This window comes from Carassius auratus, chromosome 9, assembly GCF_003368295.1.
Source record: "Carassius auratus strain Wakin chromosome 9, ASM336829v1, whole genome shotgun sequence".
NCBI classification, from domain to species: Eukaryota; Metazoa; Chordata; class Actinopteri; order Cypriniformes; family Cyprinidae; genus Carassius; species Carassius auratus.
This window is the reverse complement of record NC_039251.1, coordinates 35,130,600-35,142,379: the sequence shown is the minus strand read 5'-3', so window position 1 is coordinate 35,142,379 and position 11,780 is coordinate 35,130,600. Positions and strand designations below refer to the sequence as shown.

At 43.4% G+C, this 11,780-nt stretch overlaps 1 protein-coding gene across 1 annotated transcript; it reads left to right on the top strand.

Moving 5' to 3' along the window:
* Positions 1–521: 521 nt before the first annotated feature.
* On the top strand, positions 522–10,118 carry plbd2 (phospholipase B domain containing 2). Its single transcript, XM_026272724.1, has 11 exons — positions 522–831; positions 6,241–6,334; positions 6,419–6,577; positions 7,399–7,499; positions 7,570–7,784; positions 7,859–7,953; positions 8,025–8,185; positions 8,277–8,372; positions 8,561–8,632; positions 9,132–9,284; positions 9,366–10,118. The coding sequence occupies exons 1-11, from the start codon at positions 638–640 to the stop codon at positions 9,697–9,699; spliced, it is 1,674 nt and encodes a 557-aa protein (XP_026128509.1). The 5' UTR covers positions 522–637; the 3' UTR covers positions 9,700–10,118.
* The last annotated feature ends 1,662 nt before the right edge of the window (positions 10,119–11,780 follow it).

The window sequence follows — 11,780 nt, the reverse complement described above, 5'->3', positions numbered from 1 at the left end:
AGCGAACACAAACGTGATGGTTCTTCCATACCTGTAACAAAGAAGATTGCACAGAACTAAATAATGATCTGAGATATCATCACTTGGCTGAATAATTTCAACACTATCAACATCAGTTCCATGTGACAGCTGAGCTCTGTGACGGGAGGCAGCTCAGTTTAGCCAGTCTGTCTGCTCCTGACCTGGGCCACAGTTAGTCAAGTAGAAACACTAATCATAACTCTTAGATATAAACACTAATCATAACTCTGAAGTATAAACACTAATCATAACTCTTAAGTAGAAACACTAATCATAACTCTTAGATATAAACACTAATCATAACTCTGAAGCATAAACACTAATCATAACTCTTAAGTAGAAACACTAATCATAACTCTTAGATATAAACACTAATCATAACTCTGAAGTATAAAGACTATGTGCCATGTTTCTAGAGAGAAGAGCGGCTCCACCCCCCAGGAGGGAGGGATGATAGTCTGCAGATGGCGCTAATGCACTTCGTTTGCAAACCGCCAGATAAAAACCACAGAAGAAGAAGAAAAAGAAGAAGTATTGGCAGCTTCTTGTCATTGTTGTTCAGTTTGTGTCTGATGCAGCAGATGTCTGTCAGCCGCCGGTAAACCTCAGAAAGACGATGAAGAGATGTGTTTGTAGAGGTTCAATGGCGTGTTATCTCTTGTTCTTCTTCCTGTGTGCTGTTCACCTGTCCCGGGCTCAGATCTACTCCGCGCTCTATGATGAGAAAACATCGCGTCTGTTCCTCAGAGAAGGACTCCAGCCCAACTCCGTCGCCGTCGCCAACTTCACCGACGACATCAATAACACCGGGTGAGAGAGTTTGTGTGTGTGTGTGTGTGTGTGTGTGTGTGTGTGTGTGTGTGTGTGTGTGTGTGTGTGTGTGTGTGTGTGTGTGTGTGTGTGTGTGAGAGAGAGAGAGATCAGGTCGGTCTGATGGTTTGAGAGCTGCTTTACTCTGAGTGACTCTGTTTGACTGCAGTGTAGAGTTGTGTTGATATTGGACATGGAAACTACAGAAATCGCCAAAGTGCTTAACATTCAACAGTTGTTTATTAATACGTTTTATTTGAATAAACAGTCTACGGTTCTGAATGTAAGGGTAAAAAGAAAACAAACAAAAAAGATGCACTGTATAAAGCGAGACGTGTTTTGTGTTGGGAACATGACAGACTTCATAAACCTCAGATCAGACTGTGTTTCTCCAGCAGAACTGAATTAAACTCATTCATTCATTCTTAAATGAAAACAGGGGATATGTTTTAGTCCTCTAGTGTTTCAGATCTCTCACACATTGTAATCTGGAGAGGAAGTCACCTTTATTTATGTAGCGCTTTAAACGAAAGCGACTGAACCACATTCATTAGGAAAACGGTGTTAATAATGCAGAAGGACAGTTAAAGGCTGTACATCACTGAATTCAGTGAAGTCTTCATTCACTGAGAATATGTCAACCAAATATGTGTTGTGTTCATACTTGATCATATTTTAGGTTGTCCTTGTCGTATGTTGGCGGTGCGCTGGTTAAACTGTGCAGAAGGTCAGTGGGACTCGTGACAGGGTCATGGGGATTTTTCTTTAAGTTGAAGTTGTATTTTAGGCCATGAAAGGAAATAACTCCTAACCCAAGACTTCCCTAAAATACAGCCATGGTTTCTTTTTTTCTTTCTAGTTGAGAATCAGACATTAACATGTTCTAATTCATATCCAATATGCTAGTAATATTCATGCTAGATAATAGTAAAAATCTGACCTTAATAGTTCGGTGCAGGTCCAGGTAACTTTGGCGTGGTCCTCAGATTTGGGCTCCGGCCCGTGTCTGACCGCTCCGAGTCACTGACCCAAGACCCTGCTCCTGAACACCTTATACTACTGCTCCGGATATTAAAAGAGTTACGTTTGGTATGTTATATACACAATATATACTATATTTCATGTAGTTTTTTTAAGGAGGTCAGTGTGCCTATTCTAAACTACGCTCCTAAAAACCGCCTTTTCCCAGAGAATGTGTCATATGATGATCATATGACGTAAAGACAGGCAAACATAGGCGCTTCTGCCCTTGTGCTCAGTGTGGGTTTAGGTCATGGGAGCCCAACCCTGCTCCTGGCCATCCACGTCCAGCAGAGTTCAGCTCCAATCCTGATCAAACACTTAACCCTTTAACCTCAGAGAAAGGGTCTTGAGTAGAGGTTGACCAATGCTGGATTCTGTCGATAGCGTGAGGTTGGACCACACTGGCCGATACTGTTTAAAGAGCCACACAGATGGGAAATCAAAAATTACCTGTATTACAGTGTATGATGTAGCTGTCCATCAGTGTAAACAATGTGCAAAGTAATTAAACCAAAAAGTACACGATTTATAAAGTTATTGGCTTCTAAAGTAAGGAGTCGACTCTGAATCGCTGAAACAAGTCGTTATAGATTTCAAATCTTTTGCCCATCTCTATGTACGTCTCTAGGAACACTTTGCATAATAATCTCCGCCTACCGTCTTGAGAGAAACTGACCTCTGACCTGCCCCACCCCCCCCACCCCCCACACACACACACATAGACGCTCTGGTTGGTGTGATAGCGTCATGTCGAGGAGACAGTGTGTTTTTAATTGTAAAGGCAAGTTTGTTTTATTTTCACTGCCAAAGAATGAAGATCAGAAGAACCAATGGCTAAAATTCAGTTATACCACAATACCAGAGCAGTACAACAAATCCCTTTTGTTGTGTTCACAACATTTCACTGATGACTGCTTTTCTAATCTCGGTGAGTACAAGGCGGGATTTTCTAAGCGTTTGGCCTAGGGGTGCTCCGATCAGGATTTTTGGGGCCGATCCCCGATTGCTGGAAGCTGTATCACCCGATACCGATACCGATCACCGATTACAGGGTCTATTTGAAGCCTTCTATTTATCATGTAGCATAATTTTTTAAACAATATTTAACAACAATGCACATTAAGTATTACAATTAAGAGAAGACAACGCATCATGAATTGACAACTGTGTATTTATTTGGAAGCAACATTTCCAACAAATTAACTTAGCAGCATGTGCTTGGTTATTAGGAACAACTTAGGACTTGACTAATACAATTTTCCTGGAGAATATATAAATAAAATAAGATAAGACATAACATCTGAGTCTTTAAATTTAGCTTTAGACTACTTTTCTTTTTCTCTAGGCTACTCACCACTTTTCTGAGGTGAGAAAACGTATTTTACACATTTGTTTGTGTGAGTGTGTGCGTGCACGCGCGTCAGAGCGAATTAAAGAGGCAGGCTGGGTAGATTGGCATCCCTCATGGCCTTTTCCATGTTCTTTGCGTTATCCCTTAGAATAACATGCACTTTTTCCTTGGGGATTCCCCAAGCTTGAAACATGTCGCTGAATGCAGCAACAAGACCCTGAAAACTCTTGAGAATGTAGAACAACTTTTTGTAGTTCGAAGTTTTGATTAATGAACTGCGCAGTGAGGCTCAACATGGACATGGGGCATACACTCGCACTCCAAATGTCACTAGTGAAACCAATCGATGTTATGTTGTCCTTCATAAGGCTGTCGACATATGTAAACACGGTTTGGTATAACTGCGGCAGGCACACATCAGTGAAATATTTACGCCCTGGCAGAGTGTAACGTGAATCTAAATAGGACATGAGTCGCTGGAACCCTTCGTCTTCCACAACAGACAGAGGCTGGTGATCTAGGCAAATGAATTCCATTATTTTGTCTGATATCTCTTTATGCTTCTTACTGTCCCTGCTGTAGGGTTGCTTTCTTTGAAATGTCTCTGTTACTGACAGCTGAGTGAGTGGCGCTTGAGTTGCTGAACTGTCTCGCTCTCTCTTTGCGCTATCTAACTTTGAAGACTGCTCATATTCCTTTACGTGACTAACCTTCAAATGTCTGATGAGGTTGGTGGTGTTAAAATGTTTTGCGTGCTTTCCGCCTCGTGGGATTTGCTTGGTACACACGTTGCAGATTGCTAATGTATTATCTTTTTCGCACACCACGTAGAATTGCCAGACCGGTGAAGCCATTTTTAGCAGCACGTAAAAAAATCATCTCGCGAGTTTTGTGTCATCTGATCGGCTTTTCTGGATCGGCCTTTATAGAGACGGCCGATCAAACATCCCAAAGCTATTATCGGCCGATTATGATCGGCGACCGATCAATCGGAGCACCCTTAGTTTGGCCATAAAAGAGGGTTCATTACCAACTTTATTTAGACCAACGAGCATCTCCGAATCACAACGCAAAGTATGATTATGAAGTTATGTGTCTGTTTTCTCCCGAGCGTCGTATCAGTATGTGTGCTGTCTGCAGCCTGTCTGCGCTGATCGTCATGTACAAACACGTCATTAAAATGAAGTGTAACTCCGTGAATACTCAACGAAGAGACATGAGAGAGATATCTATAGAAAGCTTGACATGTCTTCTTTAAAACTAAACAAGTGCTGCTAACAGATATTCTGTGATAAAGTAATCCATATGAAAACAACGCGATGTCTGTTTTTCACGTCTCCCTTCATTATATCTAATGTGACCACGCCCCCGCGCTGAACGCTATTCAGATTCAAACTGAAGCGTGCGCTTGAATACACACACACACAGAAGAAAAAGAAGCGAGACTGTTCAAGTTTTTTATTTTACTGTTTGCTTCGCGATGAGAGGGATAAGACATAATTCACCCCAAAAAGATGCTAACGCATCGTTTACCGTGAAGTTGTGTGCGGAACAACCAATCAAAACTGACTATGTTAGTTGACCAATCAGAACACAGTATGCAACCGAAAGGTGGGGTTTAAGGAAACTGAATCTTTTGAACAGCTTCGCGCGAACCGTTTGGGGATCTCTGAGAATTGGTAATTTTAAAATGATATTTTGACAAAATGACAATGTTTTTTAACCTTGGATGGATTTAAACCTTTTTTACAGGACTTATAAACAGTGTTAGGAAGCTTAGAATTTTCATCTTACTGGCTCTTTAATTAAACAATAGTTTTCAAAAAGGATACTGAACAATAACAAAAGTAGTGATTTAATTAAAAAATACTGACCCAGACTAGTAGTAGTAGTCATGTCAAGTCACCTTTATTTATATAGAAATCTTAACAAAACCGATTGTGACAAAGCAACTGGAACAGCATTACATAAGAAGACAGTGTGTCAATAAAGCAGTGATATCATTGACTTGATTGCAAATAAATGCACAGACACTATTTAACTGAACAGAGATGATATCGCTGTAGATGAAGTGACCCCAACTAAGCAAGCCAGAGGTGACAGCGGCAAGGAACCGAAACTCCATCGGTGACAGAATGGAGAAAAAAACCTTGGGAGAAACCAGGCTCAGTTGGGGGCCAGTTCTCCTCTGACCAGACGAAACCAGTAGTTCAATTCCAGACTGCAGCAAAGTCAGATTGTGCAGAAGAATCATCTGTTTCCTGTGGTCTTGTCCTGGTGCTCCTCTGAGACAAGGTCTTTACAGGGGATCTGTATCTGGGCTCTAGTTGTCCTGGTCTCCGCTGTCTTTCAGGGATGTAGAGGTCCTTTCTAGGTGCTGATCCACCATCATATCCTAATGACAATGAGGAATTAATAATAGTCAGAAGAGGATCTATGACTTCTGGAAGCACCTCTTTTAGGAGCTTAGATGGTATAGGGTCTAACATACATGTTGTTGGTTTAGATGATTTAACAAGTTTATACAATTCTTCCTCTCCTATAGTAGAGAATGAGTGGAACTGTTCCTCAGGGGGTCTATAGTGCACTGTCTGATGTGATACTGTAGCTGACGACTGAATGGTTGCAATTTTATCTCTAATAGTATCGACTTTAGAAGTAAAGTAGTTCATAAAGTCATTACTGCTGTGGTGTTGGGAAATGTCAACACTTGTTGAGGCTTTATTTTTCGTTAATTTAGCCACTGTATTGAATAAATACCTGGGGTTATGTTTGTTTTCTTCTAAAAGAGAAGAAAAGTAATCAGATCTAGCAGTTTTTAATGCTTTTCTGTAGGATATGCTACTTTCCCGCCAAGCAATACGAAATACCTCTAGTTTTGTGAGAGTGTGTGTGTGTGTTCTCTGTGTGAAGGACAGGACTGCATCATAACCTGATGTGTGTGTGTGTGTGTGTGTTCTCTGTGTGAAGGACAGGACTGCATCATAACCTGATGTGTGTGTGTGTGTGTGTGTGTGTGTGTGTGTGTGTGTCAGGTGGGCGTTCCTGGAGGTCAGCACCAGCGGGGGTTATAATGACACGCTGCAGGCGTACGCTGCTGGAGTCGTGGAGGCTGCCGTCTCCTCACAGGTGTCACTGCAGACACACTCTTTACACTCATCTGTTCTGTTCTTCAGTTCTGTAACGTGTGTGTGTGTGTGTGTGTGTGTGCAGCTCATCTACAAGCACTGGATGAACACACTGATGGGTTACTGCGGCCCGTTCTCTCACGATGTCAGCTACTGCCAGCGGCTCAAAGACTACATCACCAGCAACCTGCAGTGGGTCACGCAGCAGATGGACACACACGCAGACGCCCCGTACTGGCACCAGGTACAGGACACACACACACACACACACACACACACACACACTCGGACTGAACCAGCTCTGTCTGTCAGGGTGTGTAAAGGATCATCTCATGTGACAGTGTGACTGTGTGGTGAGTAAAGTCCACTCAGTAGGTGTTTCTTGTGAGGGTGAAACACTTCCTCACATCAGTTTCACTCATTTTCGAGTTGGTCACATGACCTCGCCGCAGTGACCAACAGAAAGCTGCTGGGTGTTGAGAGAGACTTCTCTTTCACCATGTGAGCACGTGTTAATGCAGAACCACTCTTTCTGTTGTGTGGTCACTCGTTCTGTCAAAACGGCTGGAGAACTACACTCGAATTCTGTACTTCAGTATGATCAAAATTCTAATTCTATTTGACTTTAAAATGCATCATTTCAGTTAGGGGGAGAAAAGCTTTTGGCTTCTGTCCTGAGGCCACAAGAGGGTGCATCGAGCAAAATATTACTAATGCACTTTATTTAAAGCATAACTATCTGTGGAAATAAGTGCATAATGTGTATAAATCAAGAATAATTAGGTTGCTTAATCAACAATAAACAACAACATAATCTATGTCTGGGTACTTCGGCTTGGTTTCAGTTTTTCTGCAGTAGTTTTAATGAACACTACAGCAGCGCTTCATCTGGACAGAATAACAGATTCATTATAATACACTTACATCCTCATCACATCTCGTGCGTCACTGATGAGGCTCCTCCTTAACGCACACCTACAACACTTCTGCACTCTAATGTGTATTTCTATCTGAAGTTATGGTCCGGTCGTGCCGAGTGTCCCACAGCTGTGATGTTCTCCGCAGGTGCGCTTGTCTCTGCTGCAGCTGCGAGGTCTGGAGGACGGATACAACGGACAGATCGACTTTCCTTCTGGAAGCTTTTCCATCAACCCCTTCGGCTTCCTGTGAGTGCAGACAGCTCTTCCTCTTCTCAGTCCATGCGCAGTGTTATATCGTGTGTTCTCCGTCTCTCAGGCTGTTCCAGATGGGTGGAGACCTGGAGGACCTGGAGGAGGCACTGAACAAGTCCAGCCCGTCCCGCTCCGTGGGCTCTGGCTCCTGCTCGGCTCTCATCAAGTTCCTCCCGGGTCTGAAGGATCTGCTGGTGTCCCACGACACCTGGAACAACTACCAGTCCATGCTGAGGATCCTGAAGAGATACAGCTTGACCTACCGCACGGCTCCCGCAGGTGTCAAGCTCTCCTCACTGTGCTGTCTGTCTGTGCTAGACTGACTGTATAACATCTCATCACTCTTCCTGCAGAGAAGGAGATCATTCCTGGCAGGATCCAAGTGTTCTCCTCCTATCCTGGCACTATTTTCTCAGGAGATGACTTTTATCTGCTCAGCAGTGGTCTGGTAATGAAGCGATTGTCTCTAGCTGAAGCTGCTGTTGGTGTTTGTGTCTCATGTGTGTGTGTTCTCTTCAGGTGACTCTGGAGACCACCATAGGCAACAGTAACGCAGCGCTGTGGGGATTGGTTCAGCCCCGTGGAGCGGTCATGGAGTGGCTGAGGAACATCGTGGCCAATCGCCTCGCTCCCAGCGGTCGAGCCTGGACCGACATCTTCAGCAAGTACAACAGCGGAACGTAAATGACTTCTGCTCTCTCTTACACACACACTTCTCACACACTTCTCACTGGGACTGAAGCAGACGCTCTCCGTCGCTTGCTTGGCTAGGTACAACAATCAGTGGATGGTGGTGGACTACAAGGCCTTCGTCCCGGGACAGGGATACACTCAACCAGGCCTCTTCACCGTTCTGGAGCAAATACCGTAAGAGTCTGATTGAGACAGTGCGTCAAACTCACTCTTATTCATTATATAATAAAGACCGAACATCTCGAGATGCTTGTCCCAGTGCTCTGTATTAACATTATCACTTCCTAGGGTGAATGACAGAAGATATTAAGCATGTCAGTGCAGAAACACCGTGTGTGTGTGTGTGTGTGTGTGTCCTGCAGTGGGACGATCGTAACCGCAGACAGAACGGAGGAGCTGTTTCAGACGGGATACTGGGCCAGCTACAACATCCCGTGAGTCTAGACCATCAGAGCCTGTGTGTTTGGTGCTGTGCTGAGACAGATGTGATCACAGCATGTGTTTGTAGAGAGACAGTGGTGTAGTGTGTGTGCTGTCGTTATATACTGTAGCATGAGTAATCGACGTCTTGATCACTGACAAACACACTTCAGCTGTGATGATGACTTTAACCACTGACCAGCACAACTTTATTAACAGATTCTTATGCAAGTACAATTCTTTTAAAATTCATTTCTGACGAACCTATACAAGGGATCGTTCATAGAGCCCCGCACAGGCCTCAGATTTAGGCCCTAGCCCAGCCCGAAATAAAACCAATCAAAAGCAGGAACTCTTCCATTATAGTCATGATCAGTTCAGATGCACTTCTCTCTAAAGACGGTGTGTTTCCTGCTGTCGTGCGAGCTCGCAGACGATGGGGGCGTTAAACATCTGTGGCCCGTCTGGCCTGTGCTGAAGCTGCAGATCTCAGGTTGTGTTCTTCTGTCTCAGGTACTTCGAGGAGGTGTTCAACGCCAGCGGAGGACCGGAGCTGGTGCAGAAATACGGCTCCTGGTTCTCCTTCAGAGACAACCCCAGAGCGCAGATCTTCCGCAGGAACCAGTCTCTGGTGACAGACATGGAGTCCATGGTGCGCCTGATGAGGTATCACTCTTACCTGCGGTGTAGAGAGCGGCTCCCTGTGCTGCACATGTCCTGCTGATGGAGTCTGTGTGTCCTGTGCAGGTATAATAACTTCCAGGAGGACCCTCTGTCTCGCTGTGACGGCTGTGACCCCGCTCAGAACGGAGAGAACTCCATCTCCGCCCGCTCAGACCTGAATCCTGGGAACGGCTCGTATCCGTTCGGGGCTCTGAAGCAGCGTCCTCACGGCGGCACGGACATGAAGGTGACCAGCGCTGGCCTGTTCAGCCATCTGGAGCTGCTGGCCGTCAGCGGTCCCACCTGGGATCAGGTGCCCGTCTTCCAGTGGAGCAGCTCGCCCTACAGCTCCCTCCTGCACATGGGTCACCCGGACCGCTGGGACTTCCAGCCCGTGCACGTCAGGTGGTCCTCCTGATCCGACCCTCCAGTGTTCAGAGGAGCAGAAGAATCAAACACGTCCTGACTCTGCTGCTGCTGCTTCAGTGTCTCACACAGGCCTTGCACATCAAAATATGGACATTGTTTAATAATTGTGTGTTCAGACTAGGGCCATTATTCTGTTTTCTAAAATATACAATTTTTTTTTTTTTTTTTTTTTATAAAATGTATCATAAGCAAAGTGTGAAAGCATACAAACATAATTTTATATTTTCATCTGAACACATCTGTTTATAATCCGGTGTCACCATTGTCCTGTGCTTGTTAATCAATCAATAAGAATGACTCATTAGGGAAAATATGCCTCATGTTGAACACTTGCTGCTGTTGAGGGGGATGTGGGTTAAAGTTAGGGCCAATGTAAGTGAATGGTAATTAAAACAAACATTCAAACTGAAAGTCCTGCAGGCTTCTTCATTTGTAGTGTAAAGTACAAGTGTATTGTTACCAAGGCATTGCAAATTCATAAAGAACTGACATTAGCAGTCATTCTTCAGCTCTGTGAGGAGCATCAAACATTTGAGCATCGTAGCCAATCACAGACATGACTGATGAGCATGTGACCACAGTATGGGTTTCATTCAATGCTCAGTTCAGTACGGTTGCAAACCCAGGGGCGTGTCTAGGGGCACTAGGATAAGCCCTGCCTCCCCGAGAAACGGACTGTCCCTCTGATGATAAATAAACATTTAAAAGTTGATTGTTTTGTGCATTTTTTTCCATCAGTAGCAGATGAGTCTGACCCATAGAAAATCCTGTTTGGCGCTGTTTGACAGTGCGCGCGCGCTTCAGGCTTCAGGGCTCAGAAAAAGTGCATCATGTGAGAATAGAACGCCAATGAAATGTTTACCTGGCAGAGCCTTAGAGCAGTGGCGTGTCCACAAGGGTGGCACAAATGAGCTTTTCCACTCCAGTTGCCGTCCCAAAACTGCGTATGGGATCGAAGTTCATTGGGAGCGGAACATCGTGATTTTGACTGAAACAGGGTTTTTTGAAAGTCTGAGAATTCTGCGACTTGCGACTGCGATTTCTGCCGAGGGTAGTATATTAATATTTTTGATTGTGGACGATAAAAATGTCTCCACGATCTGCTTTTGAAGAAATATTGTTGTATTGTGCCGCAGCGCACATTCTATCAGCTGCAGTTCTGGCGCCACGGAATTAATATAATACATTAACATAAGTGTTAACTTAGCGGTACTCTCACAGGATACTGCACTTATTCCCTTTTTTTTTTAATCCTTACTGCTTATTTAAAAGTTTTATTCGTGTGTTTTTCTGACATTCGGTTTTTCTAAGCACAAAGCGTTAATGTGTATCTTTGTTCTCATTTTTTAATAACTAAGATAAAATAATGACAAAGATTTTTATCTTCACCCATGCACTTTGGCCTAAATATCCCCCATACTTTTTCATATTTTGTTACCTTAAAATGCTTTATAATAGGGAAATTAGTTTGGCTGTGATGCTCAAACAGCTTGCAAAATAGAAAAACCAACATGACAAAGAATCAGGATAAAATCATGATTTCTAAAAAAAACAAAACAAAAAAAAACAGACTTATTAGATTTTTATTATATCACCCACCCCTAGCTGAGGGAGAACAAACCCATACAGACTCCACAGCCCCGTAAAATAATAATTATATTTGCCTATGGCAAGCACCACTAATCATAAATAAAATTAAATAAACAAATAAAATAAAAATAAAACCATGTTTAAAAATAGTTATGTTGCCTCTGCTAATGATATCATAAACTCAATTCTTATAGTTTCACAAAAATAGCTTTTATTTCAACTCTTCTTACCCCCTGTAGCCTAATGTTTTCTTTTATCTAGGCCTACATGTTTACATTTATTCATTTAGCAGACACTTTTATCCCAAGCCACTTACAACCAGAGAATACCATTCAAATACTGTTCTCATACTGTTCAAATGAGCATATGCATTTTTTTTTTTTACCTGGGGCCGCATTCACAAAGAAACTTAGAGGCTAACTGGCGAATTTATGGTAGCACCTACGTCTGGAACAGCTTAGAAGAAACAAATTAATTTAC